Source organism: Lutra lutra, chromosome 11 (genome assembly GCF_902655055.1).
Source record: "Lutra lutra chromosome 11, mLutLut1.2, whole genome shotgun sequence".
Lineage (NCBI taxonomy): Eukaryota > Metazoa > Chordata > Mammalia > Carnivora > Mustelidae > Lutra > Lutra lutra.
In genome coordinates, this window is record NC_062288.1 from 31,628,695 (window position 1) to 31,649,229 (window position 20,535).

General features: G+C 37.5%; 1 protein-coding gene across 2 annotated transcripts in view; it reads left to right on the top strand.

The window, feature by feature from the left end:
• The window catches only part of CROT (carnitine O-octanoyltransferase), a 54,242-nt gene that overhangs the window by 16,457 nt on the left and 17,250 nt on the right, over positions 1-20,535 (top strand). For both annotated transcript variants that reach the window (XM_047695442.1, XM_047695443.1), the window contains exons 6-13: positions 43-167; positions 7,297-7,405; positions 10,231-10,324; positions 11,568-11,693; positions 13,043-13,144; positions 19,241-19,324; positions 19,405-19,512; positions 20,227-20,357. In XM_047695442.1, the coding sequence (XP_047551398.1) occupies positions 43-167; positions 7,297-7,405; positions 10,231-10,324; positions 11,568-11,693; positions 13,043-13,144; positions 19,241-19,324; positions 19,405-19,512; positions 20,227-20,357 (879 nt within the window). The remainder of the gene's footprint in view (positions 1-42; positions 168-7,296; positions 7,406-10,230; positions 10,325-11,567; positions 11,694-13,042; positions 13,145-19,240; positions 19,325-19,404; positions 19,513-20,226; positions 20,358-20,535) is intronic.

Consider the following 20,535-nt stretch of genomic DNA (forward strand, 5'->3'; position numbering starts at 1 on the left):
TCAAAATACTTTGTTTGTTTGTTTGTTTGTTTGTTTTAATAGAGAAAAAGTGCCTGTTGATAAATCTGAAAATAGCCCTCTAGATATGAATCAATTCCGAATGCTGTTTTCCACCTGCAGGATTCCAGGAATTACTAGAGATTCAGTTATTAGTTATTTTAGGACTGGTAAGTAGAAAACATGGGTGATTTTTTTGGTAAAGGCATTGGGATTTGGGTAGTTTTGCTGCAGTTTCTACTATGACACTATGGAACATACTCTTTTGAATATTTCTTCACTGAATTTTGACTAATCAGAGGCTTTTTTTGAACCTTTCAGTCATTGTAATTAGTCAGAAATAATTTATGGGAATGGATTTTGTAAACTGCATCTTACATTGTTCTGTGCAAAACCTGATGATTACATTGTGTCATTTGAGAGTTGAAATTATAAAGAGTATTATTAATCAGAGTATTAGGAAGTCTGGAGCATGGGATCTGGATCTATCTATCTCTGTCCTCTTCTTTAAATTCTCTTTTTGAGTGTGCTTATCTGTGCTTATCATGCCCCATTTCTCTTTGTGAGTATGCCCTTCCTTCTACCCCCAATCATATGAGCTGAGAGCCTGATATCTGTCTTCTCGAAGACATGTGAGTTCAGATTGACTCATCAAAGTTTTTGTTTTTACTGTCAGCTTAATGGCAAATTCTCCTTGGTGTACTAGCATATCTTAAAATGGAAAATAGTTTTGTAAGTGCTATTTTCCAGTTATTTCAGGATCTTTTTCTTTTTTATAAATTTAATAACATAGCTTATGGTGGGGTGCCTGGGTGGCTCTGTGGGTTAAAGCCTCTGCTTTCAGCTCAGGTAGCGATCCCAGGGTCCTGGGATTGAGCCCCTCATTGGGCTCTCTGCTCAGCGGGGAGCCTGCTTCCTCCTTTCTCTCTCTGCCTTCCTCTCTGCCTACTTGTGATCTATCAAATAAATAAATAAAATCTTAAAAAAAAATAACATAGCTTATGGTTACTGTGGAATGTAATATTTTTCTTAACTGAAATTTCATTTAAAAGTAAAATTCCTATAGCCAGTTTTGTTTGTAGTGTGGGGAGTATGAGTTTACTTTCATGTATAACTCAACTCATCTTTGTAAACCTCATTAGATGCTTGAGATATTTAATGTCCTCAAGCCCACTCATACTTGTCTTGATGTTGCAACTGAAAGGCCTGGTTATTTATGGCATAAAGTTTAATGGCTAAATATGAATGGAAAAGATGAATAGGAGAAAATGGAGAACAGCCATAACAAAGAGAGAAATATACCTATCAATTAGGATCTAATATCAATAGACCTGGTTTTCAGTTTAATCTTTTTCACTTCATAGGTCCTTAGATAAGGTAATCCTTTAAGTTACAGTATGTAAAATTCAGATTCATTAATTTAATAATGTGTCTCTTAATGCAGTCCTTTAAGCTGTTGTGGTTAGTATATTCTTGTACTTAAGACCATGTGAAGATACGTAGATAGCTGAGATGTAGACAAAGCTGAGGGAATAACTAAAAAAAAAATAACAGAGTTAGTGATACTGTATAGGGAATTGAGATAATATGAGTAACTGAGTGGCTATTTTAGATTAGTCAGGGAAAACCTCTCAGAGGATCTGAATGATATGATGATCCAGCAGTTTTTTGGCTTTTTATTTTTCTTTTTTTAAGTTCAGTTTGTTGTTTTATGTGTTGAGGAGGGAATCCCCTGGGCATGAATAAACTTGGCATGTTTGAAGGGGAATATGGATGGACCAGAGTAGGCAGGAGGCAGAGGGGACTATTGGAGTGTGACTAGAGATGAGATCATATAGTACTTTGTAAGCCAACTAAGGTTTTTGGCTTTTTTAAGAATGTGAATAGATAGTGAGTTTTGAGAAAGAAAGTGATGTGATCAGATTTATGTTTTGAAAAGATGATTCTAGGGTTGCCTGGCTTGCTCATTTGTTAAGCATCTGCCTTTGGTTCAGGTCATGATCCTGGGGTCCTGGGATTGAACCCCATATCAGGCTCCCTGCTCAGTGGGGACCTGCCTCTCCCTCTCCTACTCCCCCTGCTTGTGTCCCGATCTCACTGTATCTCTTTATGTCAAATAAATAAATAAAATCTGTTTTGTTTTGTTTTGTTTTTTTTTAATGTGCTATGGTGAGTGCTGTGAAGTGTGTAAACCTGGCGATTCACAGACCCGTACACCTGGGGCTATTAATACATTATATGTTTATAAAAAAATTTTAAAAATTATTATATATATATTTTTTAAAGATGATTCTACCTGCGATTTGAGGATTAAGATTTTTAGGAACAGATCAGGGTAGAAGCGGGGATATCAGTTAGAAAATTGTTTCAGTAATCCAAGAGAGCCATAAAAATGTCTCGTAACTAAGGTGATAGCATGGAGCTGGTAAAAAGTTGCTAGATTCTGGATATATTTTGGATTTGCATTTGGTAGAATTATTCATAGATTGGTTGTGATATGTGAGAGAAAAAGGAGAATCAGAGATTAGTTACAGATATTTGGCTTGAGTAATGGGATCTATAGGTGTGTTGGTTCTTGAGGTGGGAAACTTTGGGAGGAAATACTTAGGGAGGAAATTAAGAGGTCCCTTAGACTATGTTGAATTTAAGATGCCCTTTAGACATCTGAAGTGGAAATGCAAGTAGGCAGTTAGATAAAAAGTTTGGAGTTCAGAAGAGATTTCAGTACTGCACATACATAGGGATTCAGGAATCACCATTAGTAGTCATAAAATACATTTTTAAAGGCATAAGAGTCACTTTTGTGACACCTGGAGATGGGGATTATCAGGGGAATCAGTACCAGTACCGAATCTTACCACAATTAAATAGGGCATTTGGTAGTCTGAAGAGGAGAACATAGCAAAAGAGACCAAGGTGGGAAGAAAGGAAGGACAGTGGTCGTCCGTCGGGAAGCCAGGAGAAGAAAGTGTATCAAATGCACCAGAGGCCAAATGAGATTAAAAAAAAAAAAAAAGTGACCATTGTATTTATCAACATGATATGGACTGAGTCCGCCCTGACAAGAGCAGTCTTAGTGGAACTTGGGGATGGAGCTCAGTTGGAGGAGGTGAAAGCAAACCAAGTAAGTAGTGACAACATTTGGAACTAATGCTTACAGAAGAAGCTTTGATGTGCAGTGGGAGGGACTTCATTTATTTTTAAAAAATGAGTGGTATTTAACATAGGAATGACAGAGGAGAGAGAGAGAAAAATAATCTGGCAGGGGAAAGGATAAGCAGCCAAAGTCATTGAAAAGATAAGAACTGAGAAGATCAAGAGTAGAAACAGTGGAGGGTTGGTCTTTGATAGGAGCAAGGATGAGAAGGAATGCAGAAAGTGCATCTGGGTGGAAATAGATGGGTCAATTTTGTTGTGGGAAGATGAGGAGGTCTATGTAATCTTTGTGTTTTCCTTGGTGAAATGAGAACTGAGGTCATTAGCTGTGGTAGAAGACTTGAGGAGAAAGGAAAAGGTTTAAAATACTAGTCATTTTGGGGGGTGCCTGGGTGGCTCAGTGGGTTAAAGCCTCTGCTCAGGTCATGATCTCAGGGTCCTGGGATGGAGCCCCACATCGGGCTCTCTGCTCAGCGGGGAGCCTGCTTCCTCCTCTCTCTCTCTGCCTCTCTGCCTGCTTGTGATCTCTCTGTCAAATAAATAAATAAAATCTTTTTTAAATTAAAAAAAAAATACTAGTCATTTTGGGAGGGTACCTGGCTGGCTCAGTCGGTAAGTATCTGTCTCTTGTTTTTGGGCTCATGTCATGATCTCAGGGTCGTGGGATGAGCCCCACGTTGGGGTCCGCACTCAGCATGGAGTCTGCTTGAGATTCTCTCTCCCCCCGCCTCTGCCTTTCCCCCAGCTTGCTCTCTCTTTCTCTTTCAAAATAAATAAATAAATATGTAAAATCTTAAAAAAAAATTCATTTTGGAAAGTGGGAGAAGCAAATGTGCTAGGGGAATGCAGGATAGCTGATCAGTGTTGTGTGCCCATTTGAAATGGTGTGTTTAAGAATTTAAAGTTAGATTGTGTTTTTTTCTTCAGCAACAATCAGGCAGGCACAGAGCCAGAGAGTGAAAGATTTAAGGGTTTTACAAGGAAGAAATTAAAATGCTGGGCCATGGACTCTATCTTTGATACAGAGAAAATTGAAGAGATTATGCATGCAAAGGCAGCATGTAAGGCTCTGGCTAAGAGGATAATGTCATTAAGGAGGCAATAGTTGAGAACTATTTTTATTTTTACTTACCCCATAAGAGACCATTAAGACTAATTCAGTCATGCCTTTTATCCTGTTTTACCTCATTTGCCTGAGCAGTTCAAACCTCTCAGGTAATCTCTTATCTAGATTCAGGGATTTCTGTGTAGCCTAATTTGATCCAAGTTTTCCCACTACTGTGACCCACCCTTCATTTCCCCGACTCTTCTGCTATACTTTCTGGAGCTCATGGTCAGCAAAATCCTTTATATCCTCAATGTTTTCTCTGGAAGTTCCTGTTTCCTTCTGAAAGGTACTATTACTGAACCTGGTTATTTGAGATCCCTGCATTCCCTCTAACCATCTCAAGTGGGTATTTTTTTTTGTCATACTGTGGTACTAAAGGATATACAGGAGATGTTGGTGTCGTTTTTATTTCTGGTGGCCCGTGTCCCTTTTTTTTTTTCCCTTCCTTACAGTTCAAGCTCTTGAAAAAAGGAAAGCTATCAGGTTATGTCACCAGAGCTTGTCATTGTTGTAGTGACCTTTTTTCCTTTAATTCTTAACAAAATTTTTTAAATTTAAATTCAATTAAACATATATGGTATTATTAGTTTTTGAGGTAGAATTTAGTATTCCCCCATTGCTTTATCACCAGTCTCACTATCTTTCTTTTCATCACTACTTCATTCACATTCTTTTCTTTCTTTTTTTTTTTAATTTTTAAAAAGTTTTTATCAATTTATTTGACAGAGAGAGGGAGAGAGCACAAGCTGGGGAACAGCAGTCAGAGGGAGAGGGTGAAGCAGGCTTCCCTGCTGAGCAGGGAGCCTGATGCAGGGCTCAATCCCAGGGCCCTGGGATCATGACCTGAGCCGAAGGCAGAGGCTTAACCATCCGACTGAGTCACTCAGGCACCCCCCACATTCTCGTTCTCCATGACTTTAGCTTCTAGTTGTAGATAATCCATGTCTCCTTTCCTTCACTTTTTTCATCCAGTAATCTGTGCCATCACTCCTTCTCAGGCAACCACACACCTGTGGTCATGCCATAGAACTTGTTATTATAAGAAACTCATGTCCTCTAACATAGAAATTATAAGCATTTCATTCTGATCTCCACCTTCTCTTCACAACTCACTTCCTTTACTAGTCAACCTTAGCTATGTCTTTGACCATACTGTGATTTCAATTGAGTTATGGAATAGTTCTTCACAGTTCCATTCCTCCCTCTTCCACCCCCAATCTGTACTTCTTTCTGTGCTTATTCACTGGAATTAACTCCTTCATACACATTCAAATCTTTGCCCACTCACTCCTTCCTCACTCTACCCATACCCCATCATGGTTTAATTTTCATTGTCTGTCTTGCCTAATGTATAGAGCATTAAAGATACCTACCCTAGCAATTTACTTGGCCTGAGAAAACCAGAAAACCTCTTTTGATTTTCTCAAACCCCAAATGGATCCAGAGCATGAACTTGCCATATTGTTTTGTCATGTTACTCTCTCACTTCCAAAGAGACTATTTCATGCCTTTTTCCTTCCTTATTCTCAGCTAATGGACTCCTCTTCTCAACAAATGTAAAACAGTCTTTCCATCACTAAATCTAGTAGCCTATCTGTTAGGTGGAATGATGCTCCCCACCCGCCAGAAATGTTCGCTTTCTAATCCATGGAACCTGTTGAATGTTTTAGGTTGCATGGTAAAGGGCAGTAAAGGTTGCAGATGAAATTAAGACTGTTAATCAGTTGATGTAACATGGGAAGATTATTCTGGATTATTCATGTGGGTACAGAGTAATCACAGGAGTTGTCATAAGTGAAGAGAGAGGCATAGAGAGAAACTGATGGCAGCAAATTGATGGAAAGTCATGAACCTCCCTTGATGGCTTTGAGATGGAAGAGGCGAGTCCTGAGTCCAGGAGTATGGGTAGCCTCTGGAAACTAGAAAAGCGAAGGAAATTCGTTCTCCTCTAGAGCCTCCAAAAGGAACACAGGTATGCTGACACTTTCATTTTAGCCTACTGAGACACATTTCAGACTTCTGGTCCCCAGACCTGTTAGGAACTGGTCAGTAAATGACAGAAAAAAAAAAAAAAAGGTAGTATTAAATGTAAAAAGATATGGAGGGTTTTGAAGGAGAAGAGAGAAGAAATGTTTTGGAAATAGTCATAAAAGACAAGAAAAATACATGCCTTACCTCCTAGGACTTGAGAAAATAGGATATTAGAGAAAAAAAGTGCTGTCAGGAGGTGGTGTTTCTCATAGTTGATGGATTTCGGGAGATAATGTGTGCAAAGTATTTACCACAGTTCTTGTACATATCAACCAGTAAATTTCCTTCTGTTGGTAATATATGTCTTCTCTTTTTTTTTCTTAGAGGCAAGAAGCAGAGATCATATAGGAAGCCATTTGTTAAAAGGAATAATAATTGAAAAATGAGGCTAAATCAGAATAGTCTGAGATTTACAGCAAAGCTGTAGTTCTTGGGGAGTAAAGGCATACCCAGAAAATCATAGACTAAGTTATCAGTGGCTTACCAGGTATCATTAGAACCTTAAATAAAACTAGATTTGGCAAAAGCATTGTTGCCACGCAGGCAAAGAGTGCTCTTTCTCAACTGAAAACTATTTTATTTAGAAACCATAGCTAGATATTACTGCAATTTAAATTATCTGTTGAGTGGTCAACATTGAAATAAACCCGAAGAAAAACTAATTCAAATAGCTCTTCTCCAGGATTCCTTGCTACCCTTTTCCCCTCATCATTGCTGTCCATGAATAAACCAGAGAGCCCTGCAGTAGTTTGGGATTTATACGAGTCTCAGGGTGTACAAATACTTGAAACTCCATGGGTTTTTCATGTTTCACATGGACAGTTTTCAAGAGTGTGTATTTATATCATAGTTGAAAGTCCACCTTATTGTTCATATGATATATTTGGTGAGTATATGACGAAGTATTGGAGCAAGGGTTATTTTCTTCTACTGGGTGTAAATACGTAGTTATACTCTTATGTAACTTTGAGAGCTTGAGTTTGTGTTTCTCTTTCTTTTTCCAGAGAGTGAAGGCCATTCCCCAACTCACATTGCAGTGCTTTGTCGAGGCCGAGTTTTTGTCTTCGATATAATACATGAAGGATGTTTGATCACCCCACCAGAGATTTACAGGTTTTCATTCTACTTTCTTGAGCCTTGAGGTGTTAAGCCTTTGCTTGAGTTTAAAAAATAAATATTCAGAATTGCCTTTTTTATAGGCAAGAGTAAGCTAAAAAGAAGAATTTTATGTATGCTGATTTTTCAAAAGTATTTTTATTTCATTTTATTTTAAAAAATTTTTTAAAGATTTTATTTATTAGAGAGTGAGTGAGAGAGAAAGCACGAGCAGAGGGAGAGGTAGAGGGAGAAGCAGGCTCTCCCCTGAGCAGGAAGCCCGATGCTGGGCTCCATCCTGGACCCTGGGATCATGACCTGAGCCTAAGGCAGATGTTTAACCATTTGAGCCACCCAGGCGCCCCTGTCTGCTGTAGCATTTGTTAATCTTTTGACTTTTTCAAGAAAAATCATTGTTAGTCATCTGTGTTTTAGAGCCGCTGACAGAGCTTGCATTCGCACCAACTGTAAGAAGGTTCCACTTTCTCTACAACCTCACCAAAGTCTGTTGTTTCCTGACTTGTTAATTTTAGCCATTCTGACTGGTGTGAAGTGGTATCTCATTGTGGTTTTGATTTGTATTTCCCTGATGCCGCCGAGTGATGTGGAACAGTTGTATTTCCCTAATGCTGAGTGATGTGGAACATTTTTCATGCCATGATTAATGGTTTACGGCAACATCAAGCTGAAAGCCCCCTCCTGGGCCAGCTGATTGCCGCTGGCTTCCCCACTCCGATGCCTGGGAGCTCTGCTATACTCAGGCACCCCCAATCTTCCTGTGACCCTGGGGATCCTGAGACCATACTGCCCCAACTAGGATTCCACCTCACTTCGCCACCTGAGCACCTTTCAGGTGGGTGGCCTTCACCAGAACAGACTTTCAGAAGTTCTTATTTTGTGCTCTGCTGCTAGATAATTTTCCAGTAGCTGGAAGCTCCCTCCCCTCCATGGTTTATCTTCCTGTATATCTCCTCAGATTGACTTCTCCGCATCTCCTACCTTGCAGAAAGTTGTTGCTTTTCTATTTGTAGAATTGCAGCTCTTCTTTCTTTAGAACTCTGGTTGAGTTCAGAGGTGTTCAGAATGATCTGATAGCTATCTAGCTCAGTTCCAGGGACCAGACGAAACTAAGGTCTCCTACACCTCCACCATCTTAGAAAGTCCTCTTTGTTAGCAATTCTTAAAACACATCAGGTTATCTGTAATCTTTGCATGTACTTGTGCTTTCTGTTTGGAATGCCCTTTTCTTCCTTATCCACCTTTTGAATTAAGCATTCTTTCTCATGCCTTATGTCTCTATTCACATGTCACCACAAAGTTAACTCTTTGCTGATTTCCCCTTCTCTTTCTGATAATAACCATCCAAATAGCTGTGAAGATTTCCTTCCTTTTTAAGGGTGAATAATGTTCCACTGTGTGTGTGTGTGTGTGTGTGTGTGTGTGTGTGTGTGTATCTTTAGTACACTTTGTTTATTCATTCATCTGTCAACAAATAGTTAAGTTGCTTCCACCTCTTGGCTATTGTGAATAATACTGTGGTGAACATGGGAGTGCAGATGTCTCTTCAAGGTCCTGATCTCAGTTCCTTTGGATATATACCCAGAACTGGGATTGCTGGATCACAAAGTAGTTCTACATTTAATTTCTTGAGTAACATCCATACTGTTTTCTATAGTGGCTGGACCAATTTACACTCCCACCAGCAGTGCACAGGAGTTCTTTTCTCCACATCCTCACCAACACTCATTTCTTACCTTTCTGGTAATAACCATCCAGATAGCTGTGAGGTGATATATCGTTGTGGTTTTGATTTATACTTCCCTGATGATTAGTCATGTTTAGTACCTTTGCATGTACTTGCTGACCATTTTTCTGTCTTCTTTGAAGAAATGTCTGTTCAGTTCCTTTGCCTATTTTTAAGTCAGACTGGTTCTTTTTGCTGAGTTATAGGGGTTCCTTATGTATTTTGGATATTCTTATCAGATATAAATATCAGATATAAATATTCTTATCAGATATATGGCTTGCAAATACTTTCTCATATTCTGTAGGTTGCCTTTTAATTTTGTTGTTAACTGTGTGGAAGTTTTTGGATTGATGTAATCTCACTTGTCTGTTTTTACTTGTGTTGTCTGTGTTTTTGTTGTCTTTGTGAAACCTGTGGATTTTTGTCTGATGAAAATGTATTTCTTTGTTGAAGAACCCTGTTATTTACTTGTCATCTGTGTAAAAATCTGATGAAATTCATCAGATTGGCAGAAGCAAGTACTTTGAGAGGAAATAATTTGTCTTCATCTATCTAATAATCTTTACAATGATGATAAGTAGCAAGAGCAAATGTGAAAATATTTAAAACTGACTGCATAGTACTTCTGTTTTTGGGGTTACACACAAATATTAATCGGATATAGTGTAATTTGTTAAGTATATATGCACATAGTTTTTAGTTAGATAAGATATGCATAATATTTATAATATTATTTGTCATAATATTTTTCAAGTTCTCTATTGTAAGAGATATTTATTGTAAGGAGTATTGACTTGGACCCTAGAAGTACAAGTACATTTGGAAGTATAAGTAATACTAGCCAAACAGTCAGTTTATTTACTTAAGTTGTTGTCAAATGTACTTTTGTGTGAATAGGCCACATACTCAATTATTTTTTTAAAAAATAAGATGGGTATGAGAGATAAATCCATTTCTGTTGAGATCATAATCCCTTTCTTTGGATAATATATGAAAACATAAGTACTGATAAATATTATGACCTATTAAAGGCTAAAAGTAGCTAGTGATCGTGCTTATGCTCTTTTTAAATACTCTTTCTTTAATCTTTCCTAAGGCAATTGACATACATTCACAGGAAGTGCCATAGTGAACCTGATGGACCTGGGATAGCAGCATTGACTAGTGAGGAACGAACTCAATGGGCTAAGGTTATATGGTTTTCTTTTGTTGTTGTTCTTTTAAGATTTTATGTATGTATGTATGTATGTATGTATGTAAAGAGAGCTTGAGCAGGGAGAAGGAGAGAGGGCATCTCAAGTGGACTCTGCGTGGAGCCTGATGCAGGGCTCCATCCCACAGACCTGAGATCATGACATGAGTTGAAATCAAGGGTTGGACATTCAGCCGACTGAGACACCCAGGTGCCCCCCCCCTTTTTTAATTGAGGTATATTTGACATAAAATTATATTCGTTTCAGTGTACAACATGATGATTAGATAGTTGTATATATATATTACAGAATGATCACAATAAATCTGATTAACATCCATCATCTCATATAATTACAAATATTTTTTCTTGTGATGAGGACTTTTAAGATTCTAGGGGCACCTGGGTGGCTCACGTCATCATCCCAGGGTCCTGGGATTGAGCCTTACGTGGGACTTCCTGCTCAGAGCAGTGGGGAGTCTGCTTCTACCTCTCCCTCTGTCCCTCCCCTAGCTCATGCTCTCTCTCTTGTGCTCTTTCTCAAATAATTAAATAGATAGATAGATAAATAAATCTTTATTTATTTATTTATTTATTTTTTAATAAATCTTTTTTTTTAAAAGAAGTATTCTGTTAGCAATTTTCAAATATGTAATACAGCATTATTAACTTTACAGACATCCTTCATGTTTTGAAAGTTTGTGTTATGTCACTTCACTTTCACAAAGGACCTACTTTAGTACTTGTTTTTGTCCATTGAAAGAAACCCAGAAAGGATTTTTGCTGTTATGAAAAAAGGCAAAAAGCAAAAATAGTGTTCAGCATGGTTTTGTTTTTTTTTTCTGCACGCTCCCTGGAGGAGCATGCGCCTCCCTGGCAGCAACAAGCTCCTTCCCCAGGAGCTGCCCTCAGTATCTCAGCATCAAGCTTTGAACATCAGTGCCCACGAGCATCTGTGCTTTATCTCACTTTATTTGTAAGTCCTCTTCCAAAATGTGTCCTATGTTATCAGTAAAGCCTCTAAGAGAGGTCATTTTTTGGGCCCAGGAATGTTCAAACATTTTTCCGTATAAATTAATAGCAATTGCTTTTCTGATTTTTACCATTTTGACTTAAGAATGCTCTACTTCCAGATAGCAGTTTACACTTTTCTTGATGAACCTTTCCCTAACAAACTATTTTGAGATTTTTCTGGATATAGTTAATTTGTAATATTTAATCACTTTCTCTTTACACATTAGGCACGAGAGTATTTGATTAGTCTTGATCCAGAGAATTTGACTATGTTAGAAAAAATTCAGAGCAGTTTACTGGTATATTCCATAGAGGATAGCAGTCCACATGTAACACCAGAAGATTATTCTCAGGTACGTAAGTATCTTGCTTTGCTATTTCTTCTCACAAATTATTCTGGAAGACTCTTGTGTATACCAAAGATGAGAAGATTTTTTTTATTATATGCAGGGTCTTAAAATTTTTTCGTAGCTATCATATATATTTACCAGGTTGGAGCTTATACATAAATAATCCTTCATAAAGGATTGTTATTGTCATTGTTTAAGTAATGTAGATATACCTTGGACATTGTTTAAAGAAGTATGACTTGTTTGCATGTACAGAAAATTTGCATAGGACACTGGGCTAAATGAGCTTATGCCAGGGGTGACCTGAGAACCTACCTGTGACCCACACCAGTGTATCTTGACACCTTAGTTGCTGGGGTCTGTCCTAAGAGTTATAGCACTCTTCTAAGTTATTTATTTTAGCATTTAGTTTTATTGATAGACTTTAGTGAGTTTAAGAGTAAATGTGGCCTTACTTTGTTTCCCCTCTCCCGCCTACTCTGGGTAATATTATCATTTCCTGGGAAATAATAAAAGGTAGTAGTCTTATTTGTAGACGTCTCTTGGTCTTTTGAAAACATTTATATTAAATGATAGAAATAGTACAGAGTTGGAAAATCTTGTAGGTAGAAATAACTTTCTTTTATATAAACTGAACTTTATTTTTTAAGTAGGAGGGTTACCAAACTTCTTGAGGAAGAATATATTCTAATGTAGTACTCTTTGAACTTTCACTGCCAGAATCTAGTTAGCCTTGCGTTTAGATTGTAGTCTACTACATATATACACACACGTAACGGAAGTTTCAGAAAATAGTAATTACTTTTACTATCTGTGATAGAGTCGAATATTTGTATTCTCTCTTTTTTTTTTGTAATGAATGTTTACTGTGATATATTAAATCAATTTCATGACTCCCTAATGGGCCAAAGCCTACTGTGTGAGAAACAAGCTTAGTGGATATGAATTCAGTGTAAATTACAATATTATTAAAATATCTTCTTCATAAGTGGACTCTAATGACTAAACTTACCACAGCTTCTTAGACTATTCAAGCTGCAAAAGCTTTGTCTTTTCTTTTTAAGTTCTCTAAACCCCCATGACTATTATACCAGCTTTCTGTTTTTCATAGGATTTTTGAGATTTTGAGAAATATTTAAAGACAGGGCTGGAATTAGTATAATCTCTTGAGTATAATTATTATCATTTTACTAAATTTGGTTTACCTGAAGAGGAAAAGTGACATCTTATATAGGTGTGTGTGTGTGTGTGTGTGTGTACTTATATAATATACACAGACATATAAGATGTAAATACTTATAAACCTCTTAACATTAAATTCTCTTAACTTTAAAATACTACATGTATTTTAGGTAACCACAATGACCCTTACAGGAGATCCAACTGTACGCTGGGGAGACAAATCTTATAACTTGATTTCCTTTTCCAATGGAGTATTTGGCTCTAGTTGTGATGTAAGTAAACTTCCTGAAGTTATTTTTCTTTTCAATTGTTTAGGTTAATTTAGTGGCAATAAACTAGGTAGGCTGTTCTGTGTTCATATAAATACACACTTTTATAGCTCTGTGACATTATACTAAAAGGTTTAGTTTTGAATTCTCAGTGAAAACAGAATAGGACAAGTTATTTTCATTTGTAGTATGGCTAATAGTTTGGTGTGTATCTGCAAAGTGAAAGTTGCATGTATTTTATGTAGTTACGGATTTTAAAGAATTATGAAGCTCTTTAAAATGCACTGTTACCTATTGAGAATTAGAACCTATTTCTTTTTTTAAGATTTTAATTTATTTTTGCAAGAGATAGGTAGAGGAGAAGGGAGCATGGCGGGGGGAGGGGCAGAGGAAGAAGCAGACTCCCTGCTGAGCGGGGAGCCCCATGTAGGACTCCATCCTATGATCCAAGGATCATGACCTGAGCAGATAATTAACTGACTGAACCACCCAGGTGCCTGAATTGCAACTTACTTTAAAAGATTCAGTGTATGTCTGTGTTCTTTGCACAGAGAAGTAGATGTGCATATATTTCTAGATTTTCCCAGTAATTTAATTATTTTCCTAAAATAGCACATGACCTTTGGAACATTTATTTACACTATAGATAATAAAGTGTCAGGTGCTTCTACTATTTTTTACCTTCTTATTTAAAAAAAATCTCTTTATTCTCCTGTGATCATCTTTATTAACTCTACCTTGCCATTTTCTGATGGACGTTCAAGAAGTCTGTGAACCTAGAAAATGAAAAAAACAAAAAGTTGCAATATACACTTATAATCTCATTGTAAGATCTTTCGTAAAACATGGAACTGACTATAAAGTAGTGTGAGGTAGTTTTTTTGACCTGTCATATTGATCTGGGCTCAATAGCTGTATTAATCAGTATTTATTCAGTTTTAGGTGATAGAAACCTAAATATACTCACATTAGCTTAAGAAGGTATTCATTGGCATAGGAGTACATTTAAGTTTGGGTAAGACTGACTTCCAGTGTACAAATGCTTTCATTAGAAATTTCTTTCTCCATTTTTGGGCATTTTTCCCTATGTTTGACTTCATCTTCAGGTAGACTATCCCCTGTGATTGTCGTATCCACAATCTCATGTCTTCACAGCTCCTTTCACAGATTAGTGTTCCAAATGCAAATGGCCAGCTTACCATGGCTGCCCTCCCCCTTCTTCCCTGCAGTGGTTCCAACACAAGTCTTGGGAATAATGCTCACTGGTTGTTATTGGCCTTTGTCTATCATGTGCCCGTTCTGAGGACTCAGGTACTCTTAATTACCTGACCTGGGTCACATGTTAAACCTTGGACTCTAGGGGGTAGAATCATTCTCATTCAAACCATTATAGATGTGTGGTGGTTGCCTACAGAAAAATCTCGGAAGAAGGTTAAGTGGTTGATGAGCAGGTAATAAAACTAGTTGTCTGTTATAGTAGCTCATCAGAGTGAAAGTTTGCTATGAGTGCTTTTAAAGATTTATGGTCTTTCCTCTTCCTTGAAGTTCATTGTTGACAAAATATTTCTTGTTAATTGCCCCAGTTTTCTTCTCTTGAGTTCTTTATTCTTCTTGACTTTCTCAATCTGGTTTATATTGTCACTGTTTCCTGGCACACTATCCTTTGTGAAGTAGCTAACTACTTCCTACCATCTTCCTCTATTTCCTCCTCATAGTACTCAGACACTGCCTCCATCTTAACAGCCTTTTCCTATCTGCTGATTCTGACCCTAATGTTAAGTCTCACTTTTCCCTCCTGTGTGTGTTCTCTTCCTGTTTTAATAGTTTCATTGACTGTTTTTATATAGGTAGCTTGCAGTTAGTCTTTTTTAAAGTTTTTGTTTAAATTCCAGTTAGTTAACATACAGTGCAATATTAGTTTCAGGTGTACAATAGTGATTCAGCAATTCCATACATCACCTAGTGCTCATCATTACAAGTGAACTCCTTAATCCCCATCACCTATTTCACCTACCTGCTACCCACCTCCCCTCTAATAACCATCAGTTCTCTATAATTAACAGTCTGTTTGTCTTTCTCTTTATTTTTTCCCTTTGCTCATTTGTTTTGCTTGTTAAATTCCACATATAAGTGAAATCATTTGGTATGTGTCTTTCTCTGACCCATTTAGCTAAGCATAATACTCTCTAGCTCCATCCATGTTGTTGGAAATGGCAGCACTTTTTCATTTTTTTATGGCTGAATAATATTCTGTTGTATATGTATACCACAACTTCTTTACCCATTCATCAGTTGATGTAGCAGTTTTTCTTTTCTAGTTTTTACCTCTTCTCATTTTGAGAATTTTGTTTCATTGTCTATTCTTCAAACTGGATATTATATTGTTACATAAGGTTAAGTTGTTCTCATGATCAAGAACTCATCATCTTACTTGCCTTACTCACTTACAACCCTCAGTGCCCCCCCAACACAAAAAAAATTGCACTACTTTGGTTTTTTTAAGTTTTTTTTTTCCCATTTTATTTCTTTTCTGTTCCAGCATTCATTGTTTATGCACCACACCCAGTGCTCCATGCAATATGTGCCCTCCATAATAACCACCACCAGGCTCACCCAACCCCCACCACCATCCCCTCCAAAACCCTCAGTTTGTTTCTCAGAGTCCAGAGTCTCTCATGGTTTGTCTCCCCCTCCAACTTCCCCCAACTCACTTCTCCACTCCATCTCCCCATGTCCTCTGTGTTATTCCTTAGGCTACACAAGTAAGTGAAACCATATGATAATTGACTCTCTCTGCTTGACTTATTTCACTCAGCATAATCTCCTCCAGTCCCGTCCATGTTGATACAAAAGTTGGATATTCATCCTTTCTGATGGAGGCATAATACTCCATTGTATATATGGACCATATCTTCCTTATCCATTCGTCTGTTGAAGGGCATCTTGGCTCTTTCCACAGTTTGGCGACTTTGGTCATTGCTGCTATGAACATCGGGGTACATATGACCCTTTTCACTACATCAGTATCTTTGGGGTAAATACCCATTTGTACTACTATGATTTTTATTAATAGTACTAAACTCTATTTGGTCAAATTCAGGATGAAAGTAACTTGAGGGATCTTCATTATCTCTGAATAAAGAATATTGGTCCCATAATAAACATACATCTCACCACAGATGAGATCTTTCTTGTAGTACGTGTATGGACATGTTTTATGTGTATGTATTAACATCCATTTATTTATAAAATTGATCTGATTATCTCTCCTTGATAATCTGCTTTTAAAAATCCCATATTGGTTTCCCTCGTAACTTAAGATGATTGTAGAAAAAGCAATTTAACCTATGTAAAACATCATTAGTAAATTGTATATAGTTGGTCTTTGAACAACATGGGTTTGAACTGTGTGGGTCCTCTTAAATGAATTGTTTTTTCAATAAATACATATTTTACTCTGTGATTGAAAAATAAGGTAGAAGTTGCCACATGACTAAAAGTGAAGGGAAGGTGATGGAGAGTTGCTGAGAAGGCTGGAACAGCAGGCTGTCATCTGCTTGTGGCACTCCTCATCGTACTACCTGTGCAGAGTTTGGTTCACTGAGATTTTCAACAAAAAGTTGTGAAGGGGCTGTCTCTGGAGAGGGATTCTCAGTGAGGTGCCAAGACCAGTCATTGTCCACAGCTGGCCAAGGACCACAGAATGATAATCTGCTCTCCCCCCACCCCGCTATCCCTAGGGGTCCAGGAAAATACTTGGGGCAGGGTATCACCAGGTAGTAATGTGGGCTATAAGGCCCAAGGTAGGAAGGAGAGCCGTCTGAGGTGCTGAAAATTCTCTACAGCAGAGAATTAATATTGCTGGGAGCAGCTTGCCGGAATTTCCCACAAGCAGAAACTGAATTAGAACCACGTGGAGGGACCGGGTGGAGAAAGCAACCTAGAGAGAAGATAACAGTGCTGTGCCTTCCCCTGTTTTCTGCCTTTCCCTGGACTCCGCTTGAAAGGAGGTTGCCCACATTCCTGGGTAGCTTTGCTAACTTTGGGTGGGGATGAGAAGTGTGGTGCCTTACTCAACTCCTGTACTATATAGGATTTTCCTTATGATTTTCTTAATAACACTTTATTTTCTCTGTCTTTATTGTGAGAATCCAGTGTGCATAATACAACACAAAACATGCTAATTGACTGTTTTTGTATTGGCAAATGTTATGTTCTGGTCAACAACAGGCAATTAGTAATTAAGTTCTGGGGAGTGAAAAGTTATATGTGGATTTTGATTGCAGGGGAGGTCAGCGTTGTTCAGGGGTGAGCAGTATACTATATACTGTAAAAGTTGGTCTGTTCTAAATGCAATGCCATGTTGCTGCTCTGTTCCATTGGTGTTTAAATATGTACTTTTGTGATCACAGTGGTTAATTACATTTCCCTCTTGGGATTTAAAATCCGGGGTCAACTACTTTGTCTTCTCCATCTAGGGTTTATTATTGGGCTTTGTGAAGAGCACATAGGAAGCATGTAATAAAGATTAAATACTAACAGCAGTTACTGATTTTTGCTGTGGTCTATGTTCTGTAGGAAGCACTTTATAAGCATTATGAAGATCATTTGTTACACCAACTATATGATTAATACCCCCACTTACAGATGAGGATTAAGTAACTTAAGAATTAAGTAACTTCAACAGTTGCACAACAGTTGAATGGTAGAGTTTGGACACAGGATTGAAGCCCTATTCCTAGAAAGCATGTTACACATATTGTCTCCATATAAATTAAAAAAAAAAAAGTTAAATGAACAAATAAAACATCAGGAAAGCATATGAAGTTTTCATATTTCCTAACTTTTTAAAAAAAATTGATATTTAGCTTTCCACCATGAGATGGGTAGGTAGAATTACCAGTCAGAGATACTTTTATCCTTTAGCCTTGCTCTTTCTTACTGGGTCCAGTAAAAGAATTAGAAATTAATTTTACTGAATGAAATGAATCAAATGAAACAATATGTGATATCTCTGCAAATTCTTTGTAAAATTGTTAGATGCAGTTAGAAAATGGACTTGTCAATGACCTGTGAGGGTCATTACTGTATCAGAGGACAGATGGGGTGAGTTGCTCATGCATCTACTTCAGACCTCCCTCAAGAGTTTTCTGATGCTGTAGCCACTATCTAGTTGGTAACAGTATTCATACTATATTTCTAGGCTCCACTGGGCTATGAGATAGGCCAACAGATTTCTGTAATATTAGGGTGATACCTAAGACACCTAATTTACTCCTCTGAATGTGGACCCAGATGTGCTGGTCCATATCTTAAGCCTTCCTTCTTTCTCTCCAAGGCTGGTAGTCCCACATTCAGTTCATGAATGGTAACTGTTTAATGTAAAGTGATAGCAGTAACATAGAGGGAAAAAAACTGATGGAATTGTCGCCAAAGGACATGGAGAAAAGAAAGCAAAAATTTGTCCTCCAGAATAAATGATGGAAAAATTCACTAGCTGAAGTTCCTTCCTCTCAGTATAGCTGTTAAATCTCTAATACCCCTATAACTCAGCCCATCTTTCCAGCATTCCTTAAACATTGAGAAATATTTCTGCTGCATCTAAACACTCTTGTAGACATAAACACAAACTGATTATGCTTTTTAATGCTCACCTAGTGGCCTGTCTTTACTGATAAAGTTCATACAGTGCTCAATTTAGCCTTCAAAAAGTCTGTCATCCTCCTTTGTTTTTTGCACAGTGCTCTACAAATTTCAGAATATCTTAGCATTGCACACATACACCTGCTTTCATTTCCAGTTTAAATAATGGTTATTTTCTCTAGATAGTTCATGGTTGCTTTACTTATACCCCCCTGCTTCATTACCTCAAGATCCCTCATTAGGTGCTTCCAGCTTTAAGTATTTGTTCCTTTGCAGCAAATAAAATACAGCAATCACTTACTGTGCTGTAGCATTTCTCTGTCCTTGGGTGAGGCATTTGAATTCTGCACTTCAGTATGTATTAAGATTGGAGGGGAGGGGAATTGAAAATAAAATATTGGGTCATGAATACATGAATACATAAAGTATTCAAAATCTTGTGTATTTTCATTTTAGCATGCTCCTTTTGATGGAATGGTTATGATAAACATCAGCCATTATATTAATGAGAAAGTTTTTGAGAATGAAGGAAGATGGAAGGTATGTTAGAAAAAAATTTTTCATTTTTTTCCTTAATAGTTTTTTGATTTAATATTTTTAAGTCTTTTCCCTATTTTCAGGGTTCAGAAAAAGTACGGGATATCTCACTTCCAGAGGAACTTGTTTTCACTGTGGATGATAAAATACTAAACAATATAAATGAAGCTAAAGCCCAATTTCTCAAGCAGGTAGATTTTTTAAACTTTTTTTTTTTTCTTAGATACTAATGCTTTTCTTTCAACTACCACATATAAAAATTGGGTCATCATCTGAGCACAACAACATAAAACAATTTATTTATTTTTAAAGATTTATTTATTTAAAGAGAGAGCGCAAGCACGGTGGTGGGGCTGGTGGCAGAGGGAGAGGGGGACTGAGAATCTCAAGTAGACTCCCCACTGAGCCCAGACTAATATGGGGCTCAATCTCACAACCCTTCATCATGACTTGGGCTGAAATCAAGAGTCTGATGCTAAACTGACTGGGCCACTCAGGCACCCAAACAACATTAAAACATTTTTTTAAAAAAGATCTTATTTATTTGGCAGAGATACAGTGAGAGAGGCAACACAAGCAGGGGGAGTGGGAGAGGGAGAAGCAGGCTCCCCGCTGAACAGGGAGCCTCACGCAGGGCTCTATCCCAGGACTCTGGGATCATGACCTCAGCTGAAGGCAGATGCTTAACAACTGAGCCACCGAGATGCCCCAACATTAAAACATTTTAAATTGTAGCTTTGATACCTTTAATTTTTTATATGTAATGTTTAATGCAGATGATGATTTGGTTATCTTTGGGGTATTCTTCTTAGCTGATTTTTCACTTTTCCCATTTATTTATTTATTTATTTATTTATTTATTTATTTAATTTTATTTTATTTTATTTTATTTTATTTTTTGTTAGGCATCCGATCTGCAGATTGTGGTGTATCCCTTTACATCTTTTGGCAAAAACCTAACCAAGAAGAAGCTGCTTCACCCTGATACATTTATTCAGCTTGCACTTCAGCTGGCCTATTATAGACTTTATGGACGGTGAGAACCCTTCATTTTCCGTTTTCAGCATCTTGAAGTCCAAGGGTATATCTTTAGCATTGCTATTCCATCCTTATTCCCCAGTGTTTTTCCTGCCTTTTTCCGTAAGCGGCACTGTGTCCTAATTTGGACTTCCATCGTCAGTGTTTTGGAGTTTTGATGTGTGACACTTTCTACA